Source organism: Amphiura filiformis, chromosome 19 (assembly GCF_039555335.1).
Source record: "Amphiura filiformis chromosome 19, Afil_fr2py, whole genome shotgun sequence".
Lineage (NCBI taxonomy): Eukaryota > Metazoa > Echinodermata > Ophiuroidea > Amphilepidida > Amphiuridae > Amphiura > Amphiura filiformis.
The window spans coordinates 52,306,849-52,334,655 of record NC_092646.1 but is presented as its reverse complement, the minus strand read 5'-3'; the positions used below and the strand labels follow the sequence as shown (position 1 = coordinate 52,334,655).

At 36.1% G+C, this 27,807-nt stretch overlaps 2 protein-coding genes across 3 annotated transcripts; both read right to left on the bottom strand.

Annotated features, from left to right (window-relative positions):
• Positions 1–639: 639 nt before the first annotated feature.
• On the bottom strand, positions 640–17,313 carry LOC140140777 (uncharacterized). 2 transcript variants are annotated; one of them, XM_072162522.1, is made up of 3 exons: positions 17,242–17,313; positions 4,887–4,992; positions 640–2,265 (listed from the first exon to the last, which is right to left on the bottom strand). In XM_072162522.1, exons 2-3 carry the CDS (start codon positions 4,986–4,988, stop codon positions 1,474–1,476), a joined length of 894 nt encoding a protein of 297 aa, XP_072018623.1. In that variant the 5' UTR covers positions 4,989–4,992; positions 17,242–17,313; the 3' UTR covers positions 640–1,473. The 2 variants fall into 2 exon arrangements, with proteins under 2 accessions (XP_072018623.1, XP_072018622.1); XM_072162521.1 differs by lacking the exon at positions 17,242–17,313 and adding an exon at positions 16,355–16,469.
• Positions 17,314–23,654: 6,341 nt separating this feature from the next.
• Positions 23,655–26,001, bottom strand: LOC140140644 (uncharacterized). The gene is made up of 3 exons (XM_072162401.1): positions 25,900–26,001; positions 24,258–24,459; positions 23,655–24,154 (listed from the first exon to the last, which is right to left on the bottom strand). Exons 1-3 carry the CDS (start codon positions 25,999–26,001, stop codon positions 23,655–23,657), a joined length of 804 nt encoding a protein of 267 aa, XP_072018502.1.
• Positions 26,002–27,807: the final 1,806 nt, after the last annotated feature.

Below are 27,807 nucleotides of genomic sequence, written 5' to 3'. Positions count from 1 at the left end.
TTGTGTCGGTAAATGATTTGCTCAAATTCCATAATGATATAATATTGTGGAGGGCGCTAGCGTGAAATATGCTATCATCACAGTCGCTTCTATTCCTTATAGACGGGTTTCTACGGTAATTAACATAAAGAGAGATTTAGGTGATCTCAGCCATGTTGCAGTTTGGTCGATCAGGGCATTAGTGTAGGACTTCCCAAATAAAAGGGATATAGTGTTCCCCATTGTAAGTAAATAAACTCACCCCTTCCGCGAAACTTATACACTTCGTGAAGGCCGTGGCCATAGATCGTGGCGATGTCCAAATATATATCCTTCGTTTAGGTTCGTTACTGATTTCATCCATACTGCTGAAAAGTGATTACCTTTCGCTTTAATGAATAAGGTGAATTGGGTATATTGAATTTGAAATATTAAAGCAAAAGAGAATAAACTTGTCAACCAGAAAACTAAGTGTCGCACTGTAACGCCTTCCAGTTTTGGACCCAAAAATGGACTTTGAGGTTTAGTTTATTTAAACAATGTGATATCACGTTCAAATGTTTCACTGGTTACCGATAATATTGTGACCATATTGACAATATGGTCAAGGGTAAAATTTATCTTTTCGAATTATAATATGACAATTCTCTGTTGCTACAATGCACGCTCATTTGTTCCTGTACTTTTTGTTGTCGATATACATTTCACAAGTCATAACAATAAATTACTGAAAATTCTGTTATTTGAGGCAAAATTGTCCCGCTCCACCTACTACACGTAAATGTGATGCTATCACATGTAATATTTGAGACGAATGAAGAAAATGGGGACATTTTTACCACACTCTGCTGATCAGAAATATAGACCCGGATGTTTATTGATTCATCATCGGCAGCCCATCGAGGTCGATAAAAGTACAAAGCCTGCCATCACCACCTTCGCCTCCACCCTCTGCTTTACTACAGGGCTTTCCACAACATCGACAAAAGCCTGCGCTACAATTTATATAATTGTAGTAAATCCATTTTTTATTTATGAATCATACGGAATCATTCATGGAGCGGGCAAGAGCAACCGCTGGTGGCGCCTCGTGTTTTGAAATCCGAGAATCATTACTATTTAATAATTTTTGGCCACGAATAACACAATTAACATTTCTTCGATATCGAATAATAATTATTATAGCTATTCGTTTTCATTCAGCCTTTTATATTCATTTATACTTTTTTCATTTGGAATCTTCATACTTTTCGCATTTTGCATTTCTTTTATCTCCTACTATCCTCACTTTAAGTCATTTCACTTCCTGCCTGTAATGTTATATTCAGGAACCAATTATGTTTCTATTGGTTTCCATATCCCTTTGGCTGATGATGTAACCTTGTTTGTGTGTTGTATTATCACCTGCCTTTGAGGACGATCCAAAATCTAGACCACTGAATTGAACTATATAATTTTTATTTATATACATTCGTGCATCATAAGTTCATAATGTCATGGCCGAATTCGCATACTGTACATTTTCTCATAAAGCGGCATATATTGATCGATCAATGGCAGGAGATCTGGATCAATCTGATCTCGAGATGGTAATTCTCTTGGAGGATGAAATTCCGTACTCTTAAACGCTACATCAAAGAACCCGCCTTCTTTCACCTTATGCCTTTGTTTAGCCATCTTAGACGCGATCCACGTGTCGGCTATCTCGTTCCCCGCTTCCCATTGTAACATTGACTCTTTGAACTCTACACCCAAGAGATGACAATATTGTCGAAGAATAGACAAAGGATTGGCTTGCAGATCATCAGCATCAATGACAATTGGTGTGTGGCCCAAATTCTCTTGGACGTGGACTATAAGGTCGTATAACTCGCCATAGCCAAACTTCGCAACTGCGTTCTTTATCATTTCTGCAAATGGTTTATCAATACACGATGGCACTTGTTTCACCACAGACTTCTTCCATGATGGAAATAGCCGATACGGATTACGTACGAGAAACGTGTGTGTATATCCACGTGGTATATTGTCATAACTGGATCGTAGGCAGAATGCTTGGTCGTGAACGAAAACGAAAGACTTGCCAGGAAACGGTGATTCCAACATCTGTTTGACCCACTGAAATGTAGCTATGCTAACATCGAAAGCTAAAGCCACTTTTCCTGTTTGGGATTCTGGGGAAACGACGCCTTCTTTGAATGTCTTCCGTATTTCATGATCTTCTGCTGCCGTGCCCTCTGGACCAAAGATATGAGCTACGAGCATTGGCTCTTTGATGATCTGAACCTAAAATTAAATCAATTGAAAAAACAAAACAAAACCCGAACTGTAATTTATAGGATTACGTTCTTCTCACTTTATGGTCGGCCCTACCACCGCGTAAGGGGCTATGGTAAAAGTTGTCACTAAAATGGGCGTAAAGGATAGATATACGATTAGTTCAGGTTGTTTGGGCGTAATACGTCGTTTAGTTCAGGTTGTTTGGGCGTAATACGTCCTTTAGCTCAGGTTGTTTTGTCCTCTCAGGTGATCCCTCCCTCTTGAACCTCTCGAAAAGGTTCTTTAATTTTGGAGAACCCTTAAAGGTTCTCTAAAGAACCACTAAAGGTTCTGTATTACATTTTTGAGAACCATTTCTTCGTTCTTTTTAGAACCTCTAAGGGTTCTCGTGAGAGGACAACTTTAGAACCTTATTAGAACATTTATTGCTTAGAGTGTAGGGGTGGTTGTTACAACCAACTCCCCATCGTAGTAATAAGGTTAACAAGTAGAGAGACAACATATGTTAAAGATAATTATTGTTTGACAGTAATATCTGGCAACAATCCTCTATACTTCGTTTTACCAGGGATAGTGACGTCATTGCTTTTATTACGCAGTTGCTAAGTAAGCGTCCTATCAAGGCGTGCGCGAGTAAATAATGCGACACTTCCAAACTAAATGTAAACATATTCTTCTCCGCCCACTCCACACAAACAGTCTGCAAATGATAATGCACGAGAACTTTTGATTGGATAATGTATAATTCGGCAAAGCACGTCATCAAGCACGAATTGCAACAGGCTTTCAATAGCTTAATGACCGGTAATTGGCTACTAAATATTCATGAGTCGAGCATATTATCGGGAGCGTAATATTATAATGTAGGCCTATTCTTTATCTTATCTCATCAGTTAATCATGTCGAGGGTTCAGAACCAGAAAGCCAGCGTAACTTACTATGACCAGCTCTCACAAAATAAGCATGAAGTCGGGTTCTTGCTTTGGTCTCCCAAAATCAATATTTCCTCCACAATGTCTTTTATTTTCTATTGAATTTTGTCACAATTAATTGACTGTATCTTTTATAGTGCCCTGGCGACTCTAGGCTTTCTGGCCCTTAACCCTCGATGTTTTTCTTGGTTTCTTGAAATGTTTAATATATTGCGTTACCACCTATTGATTAAACCTGAAATGAATTGAATTGACGCGCACATTGTGTACTCGTTAATTTCTCCTCAACTATTCAACCGATTCCAGTGCCTCATTTCAAATATATAGTTTTAGTTTTGGTTTTGGTTTTGGTCACGTGGTTTCCTATTGTCCTGCCTAACCACTTGAATCATAAGATATCGAACTCATTGGTTCTAGCTTTTGTTTAGTACCGCACATTTGTGTCAGTCAGTTTCTGTTTTGGTTTCAGTTTCTTATAAGTGGTGTGGATCGTAAAATTATTTGATTTGAAGTTACCTACTCTAAGTATACAAAAGAAATGTTTAAATTTCGCAGTGCAATATTCACGAGCAGAGAAGTCGAACAAAGCAGTCTACATTTGAAAGCATTGATTTAGTTTGAAAGCATTGACTTGAGACTACGAATTAGCCTAAGCTGATTTCACTATGAAAATATATAGACCATCGAAATATTTCCACAGACATTACAATAGGCACTTGACAGATTATGACTTCAGTGTTATAAACACTATTATACACAACTCTATTTATGTGCATGTCGCATGACGGAAGATCAATATCATAGAAAGCTGGTTTAAACTAACTTTTATTCAATTTATTTATTGGAGAATAGAGAGAGAGAGAGAGAGAGAGAGATAGAAGAGATCGCCAGGGAAAGAGGGTATGTGTGTGTGAGGGGGAGGGGGTTAGGGAGAAAGAGAAACACAGGGGAGAGAGCATTGGAAGTGGGAAGGGAAGGAGGGGGAGAGGGGGGCTCAAGAGTGGAGTGGAATAATAGGGAAGAGTCGATATCGAGTGTGGGGAGGGGGGAGGGAGGAGGTTATATATAGGTGGCGGAGGGAACATAGGTAAGAGGTATGGGTTGTGCTTTCCGGGGAATAATCTAATTCATAATCAAATCATCTACATCATCATGCATCGTTTATATTTCAGACAAATAAACAAAACACCCCCACCCCCACCCCTCAATATATGCACATGATGTCTATGCATAACTTATCAAACGAATCTCGGAACTCGGTGTAATTTTATGGTGTCATGGAAGTGTGCCACCTACGGCAGAGAGCATCAAAAGTCGTCCGCGTTGATAGATATCGATAATGAAAATGTTAGCACCATAGGCTATTATATACGTATGGTTATAGGCCATTATACTTTTGATTATATATACCCTCTTGTGTCCTCCCAGCACAATAGTGTTATGATTGCATACCAGTTCATCTCCACATTTTAATCCCTTGATTTTTGGTTTCTGAACAATAGAGAAACCAAAACTATATATTTGAAATGAGGGAGTGTATAGTACAATAAGCTACAGTCACGCTGCTTTTGTAATTAATTATTTTATTCCGATGTCTATTTATCGACTTATCTCCAAATTTATTCTTCCGTTTTTTTCTGGGACAGCCTGTATAGCAACTCTCATTATAAAATGTAGTAATAAAACTGAACTCACCCCTTCTGCGAAGCTCATACACTTGGTGAAGACCGTTGCCAAAGATCGCGGTACTGTCCAAAGAAATATCCTTCGTTTAGGCTCGTTGCTGATCTTATCCATACTGCTGTAAAATTGAAATATTAAAACAAATAATAACTTGTCAACCCGAAAACTGTTTTCCACAATGCCAGTTATTACTAAACACTGATCCTCGGGTAAATTTTGCTTTGGTCATTTGTATGCCTAAGTAAAAGATATCAAGTTCAAAGATTACGCTATTTGCCGATTCGACTAATATAAATAAAAAGTTATTTTTCTCACCAGAACCTGCTGAAAAATTACGTTGAGCTATCAACGGTCATCGTGCCACTGTTCTGACTAATTTTTCGATTTATGAATTAACATCGTATTCTGCGATGTTATTGAAAGTTTTAGACTTTGTCACAAATACAGCACCAAGGCCTTGATTTTATTCTCTTCAGCATATGTTATAAGTTGCTGATAATGCTTTTAAGCCATAATGAACGATGTTTTTTTTAATGAATTTGGTTAATTTGTTCAAACCAGATTTTTTTAAAACCATAGTTTGTAATCAGCCATACACACAGTTTAGCGAGCAATGTAGTAGTAAGTGTTATTTTTTTTAGTTTACTTCATTATTTTGACTTAAAATGGACAGAAAATATCCCTGACTGTTGTCAGGGTATTCACAATTACTATGCGTCTCCAACGGCTACTAGGGAGAGACCTTCATCATGGGAAAAAGTCGACATCCAAAGCCCGCCTGCTTTTCTCTGTTTGCATTTTATTTCATCCCCTAATATCCCCACTTTAGTCTGTAACTTCCTGCCTATAATGTTATTTTCCAGGAACCAATTGTGATATAAAATTGGATCGATTGATATGGTCGAGCTATGGAGCTTTAAGATATTGGACGAGACGTAGCCGAGTACAATATTTTAAAACTCATAGCGAGACCAATAAATATTGAGCGTAAAGCATCCAATTTTAACATAATTGTGTTTTGGATCCAATATTTTTACACACTTGGATTCAACAAAACATAATAATGATATAAAATTGGATGGTTTGAACCCGAGCGACCATCTCGTCCAATACTTTTAAACTCATAGCGAGACCAATAAATTTTGTATTGGGTGAAAAAAATCATCCAATTTTATCATTATTATGTTTTCAGAATCTTTTCTTGGTCAAAAACATGACTTTTGGTAAAAAATATGATTTTTTTGGTCAAAATTGATTTTTTAGTCAAAACTTTGATTTTTGGTCAAAAATGTGTTTTGGTCAAAAAATTGTAGAAAACTAAATTTTAGGGGAAAAAGTGAGCCTATTCAACACAGTCCAAGTTATGAGTCCAAGTGTTGATTATATTGGACTCTGTATACTGTACAAAGTATAGGAAGGAAGATTCTGAGAACATAATGTTTTTATTGGTTTCCATATCCTTGTGCCTGATCATGTATTCTTCTTTGTGTGCTGTATTGTCACTTGCCTTTGAGAGAGATTCTGCTGCGATTAAAAGCTCAATCACTAAATTGAATTATATTATTTTATTTCTAAACGTGTTATTCGTTCATCATAAGTTTATAATGTCATGGCCGAATTCGCATGCTGTACATTTTCTCATAAAGCGGCATACATTGATCGATCAATGGTAGGAGATCAGGATCAATCTGTTCTCGAGATGGTAATTCTTTAGGAGCATGAAACTCCGTACTCTTAAACGCATCTTCATAGTACCCGCCGCCTTCTTCCATCTTATTCCCTTTGGATTCGTCTATTGAAACTTCTCCACGGAGGACGTATGTTAATAGGCTCTGAAGTTATACAAGGAATAACGTGAACAAACTGAATATGAGCACTCATCCGAGACAACTCGATATGCATTCAAGTCAACCAAGTACTACCAGAGAGTAGTTATTCTTGAGAGGGCACTCACCTCATTTGCATGGCAAAATTACCCGTCTCCTCTGCAGCCAATTTGGTTTCGCTCCATCGAAATCAAGCTGGTCACGGAGGAGACTACTTTCCTTTGTGTTTGCTCATTTGTGTATGGAGAGCCCTTCTTGGAGTCCGTTTGGACTCAGGCTACGCTCTCAGCTAGAGTCCGACGCTGCATTGTACTAGAAACACCTTCTCTGTGAACTCGCTAGAGCAAGGAAAATAAAAACTGGTTTCATTACTATCTGTTTTTGAGCTTTTTTGCAGGTCTGCGACCATGGTGTTACCACAACTGTCTTTGCGTCATTAACATGTGCTGGAGTCTAGCACAGGTCAACCAAAGTCCCGGATTTTAATAAGACAATAATGATTGACACACACACCAGGAAGTTTCTCATCCAAAAGAATGAGAAAATTTAAATTCTCACCATTTTGGCCGTTTCTCATCAAAATGTCCGTTTTCTCATCCAAAACTTCCTTTAGTGTATTAAGTTAGCTTAGGCCTATTGATCCTAAATTTGCTGGTAGGGTAAAACTCGTTTTAGGGGGTGTTTAAAAAGTTAATTATTGTATTCGCCACTTGCACAGTTCCGCCATTATGCATGTACTATGTGGGGAGAGCCTCGAACTGGCAGCATACATGAATGGGAATTGAACCAGTCATATAACATTCTGTGTAAGGTTACGTAATTCTTCCTTTCATGTATGCTGCCAGTTCGAGGCTCTCCCCGCATATAGTGCATAATGGCGGAACCGTGCAAGTGGCGAATAGGCCTACATTATCATACTTGAGTGCCCCTCCCCGGTGAAATTTGAGACTCATTTGGTCACCGTCCTAAGCGTCCTTGCCCACACTAGTCGCCCAGGAGTAGGCCCTACCCGGCATTATTAATTATTAGTGGTTAGCCTCCCTAAATACAGTCGCGTATCGTGTTGTCAATTATCGTTACTTGTGTCCATGGATATGACCCCATGTATAAGTAGGCCCCTAGTCTTCATAGAATTCACACAGTCTATGCCATGTCATTTACGGATACAAAGAGGATAATAATGTTGAGGGCGCCCACAAAATCTTACACCGTCTTACACAATGTTCCAAGGCAAAGTTCAGTTTAATATTTACTCATCGTAAAAATACAGACGTTTTATTATGTGATGATGTTGTCTGGATGGGTGGACAGTTGTCACACTGTGGAAAAACAACAACCGGGAATCCGCATTCATTTACAAATAGCATTAAATTAGTATCACATAGTGGCCTCCGTGCAGTGGAAAACCTTAATTCTTTCATCAAAAAGAAATGAAAATGACAAAAAACCGGATCCACCTGTACGCCTATAAAATGGGCACAGAAATTTGTCTCAAATATGAATGAATTTTAAGAAACATACGGGATATGATGAACCAATGACCTGACGCCATGATAGTAGGATCTATTAGTCGTTTTATATACAATGTATATACCGTGTTGTCATAATACCAATATTTGACATAATATATAACGAGTAATATTTAGTATTTTAAATATGCAGTTCATATGCACAAACGAACACTGATCTTTATGATATTCAGGTTGTTGTACATCTCATATAACATGTCATATAGGAGGTCATATGTGTTGACCTTCTCCTATTGTATTTGTTCATCTGTGTATGGAGAGGATTAGCGCCATTAAAACTCCATCAGTATTTGGGCGTAGTTCAGTGAACTCACCAGATTGCTATTCCAAGTACTTTGATAAATACAGATAATATGTATTAATGGGTCGAGGCGATTGCATTGAAAAACTAATAAATTATTCATAACAGTTACGTAATCAATCGATAGTGCGGACACTTTTCATTTACAAACCATCAAAATTCGTAATCTTTTAGCGTTGGAAAAGAAACCACGTGAATAGAGTGTCATCCCCCTGGTACTACTACAGCACACAGTGCACAGCACATAGAACCCGTTGTAACGGTGTTTATGAGGAACAAGGATGTCGTAGGATACTTATCACGAGAAGACTTTAAAGAACAAGGACTACAAAACGAAGAAGTATATTTGGCTTTATGTAAGGTGATTAGACAGGAACATATAATAGGAGTCCAAAGGATTGGTGGCTTATGGCGGCTGTACATACAGGGTACACCTCCGCGTGTGAAACTACTGGCGGAAGGAGTGAACATTAGAGGTAAAAACATCCAAATACACCAAGACAACCCCTTCCTCCGTGATCGCACAGACACAGAAACAGTCATTGTTCGTGTCTGTGAAGTGCCCCTATCAGTGGACAACTCAGATATAACTAAAAAGATACTCTCTTTAGGTGCGAATATTGTTGGGGAGTGTATGCATGAAAAACTTCGTGTCGGCGGTGAACTTGTAAATTGCTTGACGGGCAATAGAAGATTTGTTATCAAGAAACCCGTAAAACCACTTCCAAGATACATAAATGTGAACAATTTCAAAGCCAAGGTATACCATCAAGGTCAACCACAGATTAAGGACGTAGAGTGCAGCCATTGTCTAGAAAAGGGACATTATTGGGTTACATGTGGAAACCCGGAGAAATGTAAAGAATGCAGACAACCAGGACACTCACTTGATAGTTGTCCCCGAAAGGAGCAGAATGAAAATGTAAACAAAACTAATGTAGTGGTAAATGGTCATAATGCAACAGATGAGCAACATGAAACGAACCAAAACAAAATGAAGGAACAGAAGCAGCAAGAGACACCGTCTCATCTGCCAAAGACACCAGCCCTATCTAACCCCACCCCATCGCGAGACATGAGTGAAAGCAACAAATCTACTAAGGCTAGCAAGCAAAGTGTGCTAAAACTAACTGCTGGCAAGATTGCAATCACCAGGGATCCGAATTGTGATAGAAACTCATCTGTGGGAAGGAGTGGGTACAAATCTGACCAGAATGAGACAGAATATTATAGTAATAACAGTTCAGATCTATCAAGCGATCAAGATCATTATCAATATTCCAGCTTAAGTGCTAAGTCTCCATCACCTGATCAACAAGGTGCCAAGAGAAAGCAGAAAGATAGCAAACAGAAGAAGAGGAGAAGCAGAGCATCAAGTAGAAAAAAGTGAACAATATAAACAATAGTTGAATGAATTTCCCATCTACTTTCAGAAGCATATGTATAATGTGCATTTTCTTTTGTTCTCTTTTAGAGCTTTAAAAAAAAAAAAAAAAAACAAGCAGAAAAGCAACAAAAAAACCAAAACAAAGTATGTATATAGTATATAATATGTATAAGGTATATATCTGTAAATAATTATGAATTCGTGTAATGTGCATTTTATTTCCCTCAATGTTAGAGGGCTTAGAAATCAAGATAAAAGAAGAATTGTATGTAACTGGTTAAAAAGCCAAAAGTTGATATATTTCTTTTGCAAGAAACTTATCTTGATCAAAGGTTGGAAAATGCTTTGAGGAAAGAGTGGGCGATAGAATCTTTTAGTTCGTTTGGAACATTTCACAGTAGAGGGGTATCAATCGTCTATAGAAAAGACTTAGATGTAAAAATCGAAAATAGTCATATTGCTGACGATGGTAGAAAAATTTTGTTGAATATGCTAATCCGTAAAAAACCTTGCACTTTAATCAATCTATATGCACCAACGAAACAAAAATACAAAGATATTTTCTTCAAGAAAACATTTCATTGGATTAAAAGAAATGCTAAGTACAATGTTATTATTGGTGGTGATTTAAATTGTACTCAAAACCATAAAGATACTAAAAACATGAAAAGGAAAAATGTACCATGTAAATATCTGCAAAAAATTATTAAACATTGTAATTTAATTGATATCTGGAGGCATAGATGGCCAGAAAAACGTCAATTCACATGGAGACAAATATCACTTGGTTTATTTTCTAGGCTAGATTATTGGCTGATTCACAAAGAGTTCATCGATGTTGTTAAAACTACTGATATTAGACCCTCTGTAAAATCAGATCATAATGCTATTTCATTAAAGTTACAAATGGGAAAAACAAATACTGGACCAGGTTTTTGGAAATTTAATTCTTCACTCACAAATGATAATAACTACAAAAAAGAGATTCGTGAAGTTATTTGTTCTTGCCAAAAGGATTGTACCCGGCAAAAATTATCCAATCAACTTACTTGGGAATTATGTAAAAGAAATATAAAAGATTTCACTGTAAAATACTGTAAAAAAAAGGCCCGATGTAAAAAAAAGCTTTTGGAGAAATTAGAAAATGATGTTAAAGAATTAGAAGAGAAATGGATAATGTTGGAAATGTATTTAAGAACAGATATATTGAAGCAAAGTCAAAACTAGAAAAGCTGTATAAAGAAACTACTAAAGGAGCTATAATAAGGTCAAGAGTCAAGTGGTTTGAGGAGGGTGAAACCAATTCTAAATATTTCATGGGGCTCGAAAAACACAAAGCAACTAGAAATTCAATTACAGAACTTAAGTTAAATAAAAATCCCTTTAAAAAGGGATGCGTCTGGTCCAGAGAAAAGATTGGATGCGTTGTGGTCATGGAAACAGACTTGACGAATCAGGATCCAAGTACTAGTATATTCTCATGACTTTTATTAATCGACATAAATATAAAAATGAATATAGTTGGTGGTATTTAAATAATTTTTTGAGAATTATTACTTTTTATTGTTGTACTCAAGTAGCAGCACGATGATAGCGACACTGTTTCATCTCGTTGACCCCATATAACCTGACCCCGAATGACCTCTGTTGATGACATTGATTAATTAATTATTTATTTAACTGACTACTCTTTCTTCTTTAAAAGGTTAATATTATAATGCAACCCTGGCACAAAATGGTATAATCCTAGTTGCGGCATGATAGTGGTACTGTTTCACCCCGTTGACCTCCATATGACCTTTGACCCCGGATGACTTCTGATTGATAACCTTTGACCTCGGATGGAATTAATTAATTAATTAATTAAATCAATTTATTTATTTATTTATTTATTTATCTTAAAACTTTCTGTCTCCATTTATTAAGGGTTAATATATTTAACCAATCCCTGTCACAAAATTAATTAATTAATTAATTAATATTTATTTATTTATTTATTTATTTATTTATTTATTTATTTATTTATTTATTAAATCTAGGCTGTTCAAAACCCATCTCTGCTTTCTCTGTCTCAGTATGTCAATGATCACTTTGTGAAATGAAGTGCATTACTTTACCAGCGTGCTTCACAATTTGTGTAATATAATTAGCGTTGGATTTTAGAGAACAAAAAATAGTTTCAAATTATACTATGTCATATCAATAAGTTTGGAGGAACATTAATATTATGTAATACATTAATATTATGGCAACACACGACTATATTCATGTAATTTTGAAGCTGTATATCTTCTGATTTATTATATTGTACTTTCTAGCGTTGACCTATGAACCTATTATGGCCACAATTCTTCCTACTAAATTTATGACACCATAAGCCGCCTTACCCTAAAGAGTCATTAAAAGGCTGGTCGGTCAAATCCCATCTCTGCCTCAGTATCAATGATCACTGTATGTATATCTTCAGCTGAGTTATAAAAGATAACTTTTAGAATGTGTCACTGGAACTCCCTGGGGATTTAATCCCGACACTAAATGCATCTGGCCCCTTGGGGCCAGACGCGAAAACGGTAAAAATATCACAGACACAGATGACATTCTAAATGAATCTGTAGATTATTATACTAATCTGTATAAATCAAAAGAAATAGAAGATAAAGATATTGATGCCTACATTAACAAAACTCGTGTAGAAACATTATCAAATGAAGAAACAATCGAATGTGAAGGGCTACTAACAATTGAAGAATGTACAAAAGCAGTACAAACACTTAAACTTAATCGATCACCCGGAATTGACGGATTAACTCCCGAATTTTATTTGTTTTTGGTCTGATATAAAGGAAATGGTTACGAACTCCCTAAATGAAGGTTTTGAAAGAGGTACATTGTCATTCTCTCAGAGACGAGGGATTATCAACCTACTTTACAAAAAAGGTGATAAAAACAATTTGGATAATTTTCGACCTATAACTTTGTTAAATTATGATTATAAAATATGTACTGCTGTGCTCTCAAATCGTGTCCAAAATATTCTTAAAAAGATTATAAGTGAAGAACAATGTGGATATGTTAAGGGTCGTTTCATTGGACAAAACATAAGAATTATTGAGGATGTTATTGAATATTGTAATGGTAAGAATAATGAATGCGCTATATTATTTATTGATTTCCAAAAGGCTTTCGATTCGTTGGAAATAAATTTTCTGTTGAAGTGTCTAAAAAGATTTGGTTTTGGCTCGCAATTTTTAAAATGGATAAAAACCATTTATGCTAATATAAATAGCTGCATTTCAATGAATGGATGGTTATCAAGATCATTTGAATTAAAAAGAGGTATTCGTCAAGGCTGTCCATTATCGGCCTTATTATTTATTATGGCGGCGGAATTTATGTCAATAAATATTAAAGATAATGTAGATATTAAGGGTGTCTCTTTCAAAGAGGAACCAGACCTACAAATTAAAATTGTTCAACTAGCAGATGACACCACTGTATTTGTAAATGATATGGATTCTGTTAAAAATGTTATGGAAGAAATTGAGAAGTTCAGTTTTCTTTCAGGAATAAGTATTAACAAACAAAAACTGAGGGAATGTGGCTGGGAATAAATAAACCCTCGAATTTAATTCCAGATTTTAAATGGACCGAAGGTCCAGTGAAATGTCTTGGTTTATATTTTGGGAAGGATAAGAAGATTACTGAGGACCTTAACTGGAAACCGAAATTGACCAAATTGCAAAAACCTTAATTAGCTGGAAAGCGAGAAAACTAACATATTATGGTAAAATAACGATTATCAAAACGTTGGGTATCTCACAAATACTTTATAATGCCAGTAATCTAAATGTACCAGAGTATGTTGTTAAGAACGTAAACAAACAAATTTTTAATTTCCTTTGGGGTTCAGAAAGAGAAAAGGTTAAAAGAAAAACAATAACAGGTTATATGGAATATGGTGGTTTGAAGATGATAAACTTAGAGCATCAAATAGCTGCTTTAAAAATAAAATGGATTGCTAGAATTTTAGATGGAAATAACAATAACGCTATATGGAAGAAAATATCACAACATTGGTTCAAACAGCTTGGTGGCTTGTCTTTAATACTCGAGTTTAATTGTAATGCGAAAGACATAAAAGAAATCGTGTATGACAAAATGCCTCTGTTCTATAAAGAGGTTTTAAAAGCTTGGTATACACTGCAAAACAGACAAAGGAAAAACATTTCTGTAAACAATAATACTGTATTATGGGGCAATACAAATATAAGACATAAAAATAGAGTTCTTTTCTTTAAGGAATGGATTGATGCAGGTGTAATACGCATGAAAGACATTGTTATAAATAATAGGTTTTTAAATTTAAATGAACTATCTCAAGTTATCAAAAATCCACTGAACATGTTCATATTTCACAAATTAATTCATGCGATTCCGGAAAACTGGAAAAAAGAGGTCAGGAGTAATTCTATGCCCTCCTGTAAAGAAAAATCGTTCACTATTTTTGAATTTCGGAATAAGCAATTTAAACATATATCCATTCTTGAAACGAAAGAAATTTATAGTATGTTAAATACTGATCTGGAGAAGCCTGTGTGTATTCAGTATTGGGAAAAACATGGTGTGTATGCAAGAGTGTGGGAAAAGGTATTTCAATTTAAAATTCAAAACAGAATTGAAAATAGATTGGGGCAATTCCAATTTAATGTGTTATACAATCTTATTCCATGTAAAAGGAATTTGTATTTATGGAAACTTAGTAATTCAGATACATGTGACTTTTGTAATAGTACAGATAATTTGGAACATTTCTTTATGTGTTCAAATAACAACGTATTCTGGATTAAATTTTCTAACTTTATTTGTCAAATGGAAAATTGCAACTTGTTTAAAATAAACCTGGAAAACATTTTATGTGGGTGGGATATTGAAAATAATGAAAAACATTTAGCTAATATTTTAATTGTTTTGGGGTGTTTTGCTATTTACAAATCTAGAATAATATACAATGATACTGGAAAATCTGTACCTATATTGATGTTATTTATTCAGGAAATAAAAAGAATTGATCAAATAATGTTGAATACAAAACGAAAACTGAGGATAAATATAGATAAAGAAAAATGGAATTATAGTAAAATATATTGGAATATTAAGTAATGATACTACATTTATAATAATGGTAAGAAGAAAGAATAAAGAAAATTTCATAAATAAAGGCGTAAGCTAGACAATTTATTTGTCAAATATAAAAAAACACAAAAAAATCTTATTCCCTTGTTTGTGCGCCTTAGATATGATCCACGTGTCGACTATCTTGTCACCCGCTTCCCATTGTAGCATTGACTCTTTGAACTCCAAACCTAGGAGATGGCAATATTGTCGCAGAACTGACGCTGGATTCGCTTGCAGATCATCAGCATCAATGGCGATCGGAGATTGGCCTAATTTATCTTTCACATGGACCATAAGATCGTAGCCAAACTTTGCAGGAACCAAGTACTTCGGCATGTCAGTAAATGGCTTATCAATAAACGATGGCATATGTGTAACCACCATCCTCTTCCATGATGGAAATAACCTATATGGATTACGTATTAGAAATGTGTGTGTATATGCATTATACTTTCCGGGGAAGGGCACTTAACACAAATGACCATACGGGTATGCTCCCCCAGAAAGACACCCTATATTTGACCAAAATAGAAATCCGAAAGACCCTTGATTTTGATAAATTTAGCTCTTGCAGTCAAATTCGGACCCATTTTGTGCACTACTTTATGTAACTTGACTAATGTTTTCAAAAGAAAAATTGAAATATCTCATTTACTTTTTAATTACGAATTTATAAATTCGGCAAAACGATTTTTTCAAACATAGTGACCCCAAAACAGTAATGAGACAGAGACTCAGGTGGACAGACGGGATTATTTCTGTAACTAAACTGTCAATTTACCACTATTTCACCAAAGCGCAAGATCGACATGAGTAGAACAACGTCATCAGAAAGGTCATGAATATTCAGATATAAGTAGATCGACGATGATGACGACGTACAGGCCTATCGCTCGTTTTTATTTAGTTCCCATCATTATATCATTTCTTTTGACTTTTCCTTTCTTTGGCCCTTTCTGTCAATTTGTCTATTAGTTTTGTTTTCATCCATCCAAATTCCAATGTTACATTCTTAACTGATTATAAGAACTAAACAACAAGGGATATTTCCTTTTCTGATTTTTTAAATTCTTACCCACCACTAATTGCAACAGAATCCATTTCGCATGCGTCCATCTCGCAAAAGCCCATACAAAAACATACCAAAAGTCCCCACAGATCTAAGTAGTGGAACTGTGCATAATTTGTATAAATCCAAAATAACCGCTTATGCAGGGGGTGAAATTGTAAAGTTGGTCAAATCTTGCTAATGCAGATCTTACCTGCTTTATGACACACACATACTTGCAGCAATTAATGTTCCCTTCCTCCGTTGGCGGCCAATACAATGTCACATACACTATTCGGCATACGTACGTATAGCACAATGTGGTTGATGATATTTTCCGCTCCAAACAATGTCACACAATGCACCCATGAAACTAGTACAAAGGATAGTAATAACGTCATGTATCAAGTTGAGGGCAAAGTTTAAAGTGAAACTGGTGATCCGTAACCGTGTGATTTTCTTTACAGGGTTTGTGTTTATTTAAGAGTATACGATGTATTGTTGGTCGAAGCAGGAGAAAAAAGTAGTTCACAGCATCTTGCGAATGGTAGTGCGGTTTAGCAAAGATTGCATTGCTCGATTCATAGCGAGCGTGTAGAAGAATTCAAATATCACAGATATACTTATGTAGGTCCTGTGGTTCTTGAGTTATGTTGTAAAATGAGCTGAAACAACAACACTTTTGTAAACATACATAACTCATATAAATTAAGCAAGTTTGCAAAGTATATGATTTGTAGAATGAACTTTTGCAAAACATCAAGGCGTTAGTTTTCAATAATACGTATATTGATATAGATAATGAAAATCGATTTTTAGGTTGCTTCGACCAACAATACCTCGTCTTCCCTTAACTGATTATAAGAACTAAAGAACAAGGAATATTTCCTTTTCTGTTTTTTTTTAATTCTTACCCACCACTAATTGCAGCAGAATCCATTTCGCATGCGTCCATCTCGCAAAAGCCCATACAAAAACATACCAAAAGTCCCCATAAATCTTAGTAGTGGAACAGTGCATAATTTGTATAAATCCAAAATGACCGCTTATGCAGGGGGTGAAATTTCAAATTTGGTCAAATCTTGCTAATGCAGATCTTACCTGCTTTATGACAAACAAACACTTGCAGCAATTAATGTTCCCTTCCTCCGTTGGCTGCCAACACAATGTCACATACACTATTCGGCATACGTACGTATAGCACAACGTGGTTGATTAGATTTACCGATCCAAACAATGTCACACAATGCACCCATGAAACTCAGTACAAACTAGAGCCGCTGTGGCTCTCGAGCCACATATATCGTAGGTTTTTTCTGTGATGGCTGTTGTAACTCTGGATGGGGGCGGGGATGAGGTGGGGTTGGGGCTTGGTTGTTAGGATGTTGGTGGTTAGTTGTGCCTAATGCCCTACCAAAGGCTGATATCCTTCCCAAAACCTTTCCTATTGCACCACCAACTGCAAATTAGGTGTGTTTAGACGGTAGCCTACTTACAAGCAAGCCGGCAATTAAATTATGCCAGGGAAGTGAGACTAGGCTGCAAGGGAGTGTGTGTCCACACGGGACTTACTTGTAAGCCAACATGGTCTATGAGCCAACTCAAAAGTAAGAGTGACCTTCACTGGTAAATTATGCCATGATTATGCACAATCAGAATAGAATTGGGTCATCAAGGTCATGCTTACATGCGAGTTTACAAGCAAGTCTTGTTCACACTGGCCTTACATTCGAATGTACTTCGCTTCCCGGGGGGGGCACTTCAATATGAAATGGATATAGGTGTAGGGTGGCACTTTCGCAGTAAGGGGCATTCGGTGAGAGCAAAATGTAAACAATATGGGGTCATTGGGTGAGAACATGACTTTTGGAACCTTTGGGTGAGAGCCGAAACAGTGTCAAAAAAACCTCACAAATTTAGTTCAAAAAGGCTTCAAATTTCTTTGTTTTGTCAAATAATAGGTAACAAAATCAGTGATAAATGAAAATTGCTGTTCAAATTGAAAAATAAGGGTCTTTGGGTGACAGATCAAATGGAAAAATAAGGGGCCTTCGGGTGACAGAACATGTGTTCGTAAAAATATGGGTTTTTGGGTAGAGCGACGCTGAAAAGGGGGTCTTAACAGCCCTACATACGCGTGACCTCCAAAGTGGGAGTGCCCCCCGGGCTCGCTACATGTAAGATATCTTACATGTAAAATCGTCACTTGTAACTTGCATGTAGCTACATGCGAGTGCGTTTAGACGGGCACTACATGCAAGTTTACATTTGAATATAGTTACAAGCGACTTTACAAGCGATCGTCTGAACAAGCATATAGATGGGCAGTCGAGTGCCACAATAGCTTTGTTATTATATGGTTTACTTGGGGGCCAGAAACCAATCACTCCAGTAATGACCTATTATTAACTTGTTGCTTGTTTATAAATACCATTTTTTTGGTGGCTATATGCCCAAACCTGAGATATTTTCCACAATATTCAGAACTTATGACTCTTATGAGTTCGTTCTGTCAATAAGAACTAGCGATCTTGATTGTACTTATCATTTCCCCCATTTCATTCTGATCAATAGGCCTACTGCTGAAAATTCTGATCAATTGACAATTTTAGAATGATTCCCTCAATTCATACTACATGTTCCATTGGCATTCATCAGTTCAAACTTGGTTCAGAAGCTTACCTTTTCCACCAACACAACTCAAAATACACATCACGAATAGCAAAAATTACAAACACAAATCACCCAACAAATCTGTCCAAATCCATCAAAATATTATCCAGTTCGGATGTGAAGACATATTATAATACGTTTACGGGACCTTTGGACGTCCAACCGATCGATTTGAACGTACCATTGGTCTGGAGAGGAGGCATCTCTGCAGACGATGACCTTCATCAAGTGAGGATCAGCCAAGCACGAAAAGTTTCTTGTTTAGCGTAACTACCATATTATCTTATAAATATTTTTACCGTAGGCCTAATAACAATACAGACTTGCCTCAAGTGTATAATGTGCGAGTATGGATGATTTCTTTGATATTCTTCTTGATTTGATTAATATTATACCCATTTCTTTTCTTTTAATTCCTGTACATCATAGGCCTATAACTTGTATTAATGAAAATGTAGTCTAAAACAAAAGGGGATTTTCCTCCCCCATTTTCTTTTTCAAAGAAAGTTTTCAAGCTGGAGTAATGTCACAGATATTTTATTGCCATGTTTAAAGATACGAAATACCTGTGTGATGGTTGATGGAGGCTCTGATATCACGAGGACAATTCACTATAATGGCATGGGAATACATTGTGGGAACAAGGTAAATTTAATGTAGTATATGATTCTGAATTATAAAGTATTGGTTATACTTTTGCGATATTTCCAATTGACGTTAAACATGTTTAATACACGACTGCATTTGTAATGATTGTTGGGGAGTAAACACAATATTCTGTGTGCGTGGCCTGAACTAAAGGTCGGTAGTGCAAATCTGTCTATTTATCAAGCGTTTAGAGAATGTGTACTCAACCATTGCTGTCAAAAGACCTTTGATTCTGGATACTTGTCCGAGTATTCGATGACATTGTATCATATATGCCTACTGTGGATGCGGTGGCATAGCATAATTCCCCACTGAAGTATATAGAACATCATTAACAAACTTAAGTACTTCTCGGACCTAAAGATTATAAGAGATTATACACATGGATGGTGTTGTATTCATACTTGCATCTACCAGCATCTACTGCGATGTCGCCCAAAGCTAGCCTTTTGAATATGCTTCGTGTGACGTGTGTAAATAAACGAATTAGGTATGAAGCATGCGCGCAAGGTTAACATCGTCACACGTCTGCACATGTCCGTAGGTGCTAGGCCAAGTATAAACCTTCATTTAACATTTTAACCAAGTACATGCACCTCAAATCTAACCTTCTACCTCTCTTCCGGCAAACATAGTCCAAGGGTCCCTTAAACGTACTATAACATTGTTGCAATACCTCTTTATCTCAAACAAAGGTTAAGTTGTTACATCAACTTACATCATAAAACTGGTTTCAAAAAGACTTTTGACTGTTTGATACAATCAAGATAATTGCACTATGATCATTTTGTTCAGATATCTCCCCTTTCGCACTGAAACAATACCATAATACGTTTTGACAGAGAAAGTCACTGACCTGGTCAAGTTCATATTCATATATACCACAGTCCCTATAATCTGTGGGTATGTACAGTGACACCATCTCCGAAAGGCTATCGTTCACCAGCATAATACCAATCATTGCTCAAATTTGACCTCATTTTTTGGAATATGAGTTTTTGCACATTCAAAGGTCATTCAATTATTGTACAGAAATATTGGGCAAAAGAACTGGTGCGATGGGGATTGATGTTAGTGTTACTACTGAATATTAAACAGACTCTCCCAATGGTCACCCATTCTTACATGGCCTTCTCCTCTTAGGTTTACTATCTCCCGGGTACTATCTATACCCTGATGAGGCAAGCAAATGGTTAGTGACATATTCCTCAAGTACTAGTAATATCTGTCTTTAAAGCTCTTAAACAAACGTTTTGTAATGAGTCAATGGGGTAAGCCTACAGTACCACACGCTTACCACAACTGGGCACTTTACTCGAGGTATAAATACCCAGTTTACTCGAGTTAAATACCCCCTCTCGCAATACAACTAGTGTGAAAGTACCTTCGCGTACTTACAACTGAACACCCCTTAGCTAGTGTGAACACCACTCCCTTCATTACAAAACAGCCACACCAATCCTGCCACTAATATAACAGCTCCTTTAAAACAAACGTCCCATATTACGCACAATTAAGAATAACACAAACAGCACCCACTCACCTTACAGCAGCTATCACACAAGTCATCTACAAAACTTTCAAAGTAACTAAATTATTTGGTTACAACCTCCTACAACCTTGAACTCGGTTCAAGTGCATTCAATCAATATCACATTACTTGCTGCACTTACAACTCCTAAAATCACTACTGGTATTTCACTTCTAGTAAACACCTTTTACTACTCCCAAGGGATCATTGTGCATTCACAACCTCATCAATCCATATGTTAATACACTCTCCATTAATCTCCATCAACTGAAAACAAACAATTTGGCCAAGTTCAACTAAACAAACTTTAACAATTCCCACTGCAAATTCCAATTAATATTAACCCTTGAAACTCCACAAAAACCAGTCCAAACATTCATTAACACCACATTCATTAAATCATCAACTCTTCTCAAAACACATTTTTCTACCCTGTCACGCTCCACTACACAAATCGCAATAGAAAAAACAATTCAATATCCATTAATTATCGAAACCTAATACAATGTACCCAAGCACTCACACTATTTCACTGAAAATGAAGCAAGCTCGTGGCCACATACAAATTCAAGTATCGTAGGAGGATAGCCTCCTACGATAAAATATAATATAACGTCATGTATATATATCAAGATCAAGTTGAGGGCAAACTTTAAAGTGAAACTGGTGATCCGTACCCGTGTGATTTTCTTTACAGGGTTTGTGTTTATTCGCTACTTGCACGGTTCCGCCATTATGCACTATGTGCGGGGAGAGCCTCGAACTGGCAGCATACATGAAAGGAAGAATTATGTAACCTTACACAGAACGTTATGACTAGTTCAATTCCCATTCATGTATGCTGTCAGTTCGAGGCTCTCCCCGCACATAGTGCATAATGGCGGAACCGTGCAAGTAGCGAATTAAATGAAGACATCGAATTTCGAAATACACACTCACCATACATAGTGCAATTGATTTCAGTTTTTATTCATTGCAATCGTGCAAATTATGTTAAAGTTGTCATATTTTGCAGATGAATAGCGCTAATTAATCTAAGCTATGAAGGCAGTTTAACAGTACCCACCCTCATTCTAGTAGAAAAGGTCGTTAAACTTTGCACAGAGGTCATTTTTTCCAGGGGGGCAAGTCTGTATGGGGCTGGGGCCCAAATCCACCAAACAAAAATGGGGGTATACTTTCAGAGTAAAAATTTCAAAGAAAAATAAGTTAAAATTTTGCAGTATAGTGGCCCAAAAAGGAAAATGGTAAACTGGGTTATTACTTTTTCAAAGATATTGCTTTTGCTTTTTTATTACAAATTTGGTCTTAATAGTAGGCATGTCCACTAAAAATTGAAGTACTTTTAAATTGATTCAGACCTAACTTATTGGATGGGAATTGATGAAAGAAACATTTTGGCGTTTAAATAATCTTAATCGGACGTTTCATTCCAGAGATATGATCCTTTCGAGTGTCACGGTTTTATATAGGGCTGCTAGAACATGTTAAAAAGTTAAAGTCCAAAAAGGAATACTAACAGAAAGTGCAACTTTAAGGTACTTTTTCTTAATGTATTTATTAACTATCTTATCTGGAACATTATATTTGCTTATAACAACATGAAAATAAGATCATCCTGAAAATTTAATCGATTTTGTTGACATACAACAAAAACTATAAGACCTCAAAACCCATGGTTTGTTTGTTGAAACCTCAAGCATGATCATAGATGGCCGCCATGGAAAATATCTCCATAGAGGAGAAGAACAATAAGTGCATTATTTCAAATGAAAAGCGGTAGTCTTAAACATTGTTCAATCTTTTAAGGTCAGCACATTTTATCTTCAAAAATTATTATATTTCATCATGGCATAAGTTTGGTAACATTAATCACTAACAATTTTGAGAAATTTGCTCCAACTCAAAGGTTATCTTTACTACATTGAGCAATACACTGTGTGCATGGAAGCCATGATGGTCCCCGGTTTTTATACTCCCTATGAAATGGACATGGTAGTGAGAAGTGCACGGGGAAGTGCATGATTTGAGATGGGCCGCAGTAGGCTTAAACATTCTTAAATTTCTTAACATCCTACACATTTTGTCTTCATAAATAGTTAAATTTTATGAGTATGTAAGTTTGCTTGTCTGATTCACTCCAAATTCGGAGATAATTGCGTTTGAACACCTGATGCACGGAATGGTGTCACTTCAACCTGTTGTAGTTCTCATCTCATTAAATTTTTCATTAAAAAAGTTGATCTCTTCATGCAGGAAGGTCCTCTCTATTTACTGACCAAACAGGAAAAAGTTTGATGAATGTTTTCTGGTGGAATCAGGAATTTCTTGAAACACCCTGATATAGGCCTACATTTGGATCAAAACAAGTATGTACGCCATTTAACATGCCTGGGATTTCTTGTATCGATCAGTTTCTCCATAGACAATACGTGTGTGAGTGCACGCACACAGTAAATGAAAAATCGTTCTAGTGGAAACTGTATTGAGAGTGGGCATCCCTATTAATAGAAATGAATTTTGGCCATCATTCTTACTAATATCCTAGCTAGTTTTCAATTTCCAATTTCAGACAATTTTAGCCTAAAATGAAGGTAAATTTTACGTGAAAGCAAGTGCTTTAATGATTTAATTTAATTTTTGGATACATGTTATTCGTTCATCATACGTTTAATGGCCGAATTCGCATGCTATACATTTTCTCATAAAGCGGCATACATTGATCGATCAATGGTAGGAGATCAGGATCAATCTGTTCACGAGATGGTAATTCTTTTGGCGGATGAAACTCCGTGCTCTTAAACGCATCTTCGTAGAACCCACCGCCTTCTTTCATCTTATTCCCTTGCTTCTGCGCCTTAGATATGATCCACGTGTCGACAATCTTGTCTCCCGCTTCCCATTGTAGCATTGACTCTTTGAACTCCACACCCAGGAGATGACAATATTGTCGCAGAACTGACGCTGGATTCGCTTGCAGATCATCAGCATCAATGACGATTGGAGATTGGACTAATTTATCTTTCACATGACCCATAAGATCGCAGACCTCGCCATAACCTAACTTTGCAGGAACCAAGTACTTTGGCAAGTCAGTGAATGGCTTATCAATAAACGATGGCATAATGTGTAAGCACCATCCTCTTCCATGAAGGAAATAACCTATATGGATTACGTATAAGAAACGTGTGTGTATATCCACGTGGTATGTTGTCATGGGATCGTAGACAGAAAGCTTGGTCGTGAACGAAAACGAAGGACTTGCCAGGAAACGGTGATTCCAACATCTGTTTGACCCACTTGAACGTAGCTATGCTTTCATGAAAACTTAAATCCACGTTTGCCGCTTGGGATACTGGGGTAGCGATGCCTTTTGTGAATGTCTGATGCATTTCATCATCTTCTGCTGCTGTACACTCTGGACCAAAAATATGAGCTGTGACATATGGTTCATTGATGATCTGAACCTACAATTTAATCAATTAAAAGAACACCGAACAGTTATTTCCAGGTTTACGTTATTTGCACACACTAGATTCAGCCTAGCCTCCATTTATCATTTTGCCACTAAACTCATATTGCGAAACGTGGTACCGAGATTCGATATTATTAAATTACTCCTGAGCAATTATGAGTAACACCTATGACATTTAATACTTTCAAGCCTCCGATGGATATTCCGTGCCCCAATGTTTCCGGATTAAGATCAGATTGTTTGGATTAGAATCAGAACAAAAAAGAGATGTGTGTGTTCTCATTCGTGTTGCAGTTTATTAGATTAGGAGGTATCCCAGAAAAAATTAAAGTTGAGAAATAGCCATCAGAATTCAAAACTTTAAAAAATAGCCCATCTTATTCTGCATCTTATACGCTAATTTGTTTTGAAATGGTTGACTGATTGCGAAGAAATGAGCAATTTTATAGATGAGTTGACCTCAATGTTAAACAACAAAGGCAAGGGACCGGTATATCTTTATGCTTAAGTGAACCCCATGCAACCACTACACTGTTCAATAGTCTTGTTGTGATGTGGCGGGAGTTTTAAAAACACGAGCCCTGAACAAAATATGAGCAAAAAACAATGACAATTGTGACGATGCGTGCGCATACTGCCAGGCATTGACGTCAGAAGTCAAATCATCTATAACGCAAGCGTTAATTCACTTCATTCCAAATAAAGATCATTCAACACAATGAAAATTAGTATAGTGGCCAATGGGCTTTGTAGTTTCATTGTTGAAATCCTTATCGTTATTCTTAAACCATCTTTTTCTTGCAAAACATTTAATTAGGTTATATTCAAAATGTTATATTCAAAATGAAAGCTTGATCAATCCCGTTGATAAAATAAATAAATAAATAAATAAATAATAATAATAATAATAATAATAATAATAATAATAATAATAATAATAATAATAATAATAATAATAATAATAATAATAATAATAATAATAATAATAATAATAATAATAATAATAATAAGTCAATAGTCAATAATAAAATCAAACGAAAAACACCAAGTAACGGTACAAACATAGCCTATGCATTACCAACACAACATATTGTTATTTTGGCTGAGTAATGTGCGACCACCTCAGGTGATATCACATAACACCGTCGGGTTATAAAATAGATAAGAGGACTAAATTTATAACGAGATACACAGACTTTAGGAAGGGGTGAGTGAGTATAAAACCGTTTGTTGATCAAAATTGGAATGAATTGCATTGATGCGCATATTATGTAATCGCTCATTTCTTCGCAACAAGTCAACTAGTCAACCGATTGAAATAAAATAATAAAATTTCAAAATTTATTCACTCGCTATTTTTTTCTAGGACACCCTGTATAGCAACTAACTTTCATTTAGAAGTTAATAAAAAGGTAGTAGTAACTAAACTCACCCCTTCTGCGAAGCTCATACACTTGGTGAAGACCGTCGCCAAAGATCTTGGTATTGTCCAAAGAAATATTCTTTGTTTAGGCTCGTTACTGATTTCATCCATACTGCTGAAAAGTGAATTGCTTTCGCTGTTTTTTGAATAAGGTAAATTGAAGAATTTGAAATATTAAAACAATAAGAATACAAACTTGTCAACCCGAAAACTGTTTTTTTCCACAAATGCCAATTATTACTAAACTCTGATCCTCGGGTAACCTTTGCCTTGATTATTTGTATGCTTAAGTAAATACAGTATCAAGATATCATGTTCAAATATCGCACCATTTTTCCACCATTAGCTGATACTATTTTGCTTACACATTTTAAATTCTGCAAGTCAGGATGTCCGTTAATGGACAGCCATTGGCGTAGCGGGCGAAACTTAAAAGAAGTGGACATTAATTACAAGGTCGTCCCGCCTACCCACTACTATATGGATTGGCTTTACTGTAACACATGCAATAATTGTGGTAATACAAAACTGGCCCACAAGGCCTAAAGGAAGATGTGGTCATCGGTTTATTACAATCCGGGATACACCTTGCAAACTGACACCCCTGTTACCCTCACCGCATCCACAAATACTTAGTCGGTACGCCACTATGGAGATAACGGCCAAACATTTTGCACAAACAATTATGCAATATTTAAATATAGGGTCCACAGGTTCCCCCTTAAAGGGCAGGTCTATTGCAAAAATAACATCATATCATTGGCAAGCTAATATTATGAGGACATTGAAAATAAGACGTTTAAAATTGATATTCCGCAAAAACCAACTTAAGCGATGAGTTCCTTCGAACGAGACAGATTTGACCTATAATGAAATGACTGTGCTTTGCGAGAAGGGATTATAAACATTCTCAATGCACAGAACGTATACTGTTGTTGTTCACAGAAAAAACTCTAAATTAAGTATTACAAATTTGATGGTTTTTAAACATATGGATAAAATCAGCCGCTTTTTTTTTTATATATTAGTAAATTGTGATATTACAATTCATATGTATATCAATATCATGAGAAATATTAGGACTAAAAAATAAATAAATAATTTGAGCTTAGAATTTCATCGTGATCCATCTGAGACTAGCATATAAACCGTGTTAAGTCCACAAACTCATGTATCTGATTTCACTGTGCTATAGTTACTATAGTTTCAATTGGATGAAATATTACAAAGCAAACGCATAGTAACAATACTGTGTGGGATTTGTTTCCGAAATGAGAACAATAGTCTGCATATTGTTATGCAGCATTTTTATAGTTAATTATAGTACAACTCATTGTTGCTAATGTAAAACTTGTCACACAAGTAAATGAAAGCATGATATAGTGTCCGCTTTATTTACTTACGTCATAGCCCGCTGCCTCGAAAATTTATTTCGCTTCAAACGGGGGAAGAACACGTACGAGTCCGCACTTTACCCACACAATTTCTCTTTTCTCAGGAGAAATACGCATAAAAAATTTGCAACGAGTGTCAACTTGTAATGTAATAATTATTCTCTTCGAACTTGTTTTTGCAATAGACCTGACCTTTAATACTTTTTTAAAATGTGTATAAAGGTATGGGTAGCCGTATTTGTTTTACACATATGGACCAAATTATCGCGTCACATATCATTGCGTTTAGTCACAATGGTTTATTATGTAAAAAAGAGACCGTTTTTAACAGTGCCTGATTTCAAATATTGAGTTTTAATATTGGTTTTGGTCACGTGGTTTCCTATTATCCTGCCTAACCGCTTGACTCAGAAGATATCGATATCTTTGTTTCGGTTTTCATTTCAGTTTCTTATGTAATGGTGTGAAAAAGAAAGCATTTGGTTTGAAGTTAGCTGATCTAAGTATACAAAAGAAATGTTTA

Excerpts from the sequence above, each read along its gene's own strand:
- LOC140140777 (XM_072162522.1), bottom strand. The coding sequence starts at position 4,988 with ATGGATAAGATCAGCAACGAGCCTAAACGAAGGATATTTCTTTGGACA. Across the intron at positions 2,266-4,886 it reads GTATGAGCTTCGCAGAAGGG|GTTCAGATCATCAAAGAGCC; the intron begins GTGAGTTCAGTT and ends ATTTAATTTTAG.
- LOC140140644 (XM_072162401.1), bottom strand. The coding sequence starts at position 26,001 with ATGGATGAAATCAGTAACGAGCCTAAACAAAGAATATTTCTTTGGACA. Across the intron at positions 24,460-25,899 it reads GTATGAGCTTCGCAGAAGGG|GTTCAGATCATCAATGAACC; the intron begins GTGAGTTTAGTT and ends ATTAAATTGTAG. Across the intron at positions 24,155-24,257 it reads GTTGGAATCACCGTTTCCTG|GTTATTTCCTTCATGGAAGA; the intron begins GCAAGTCCTTCG and ends TAATCCATATAG.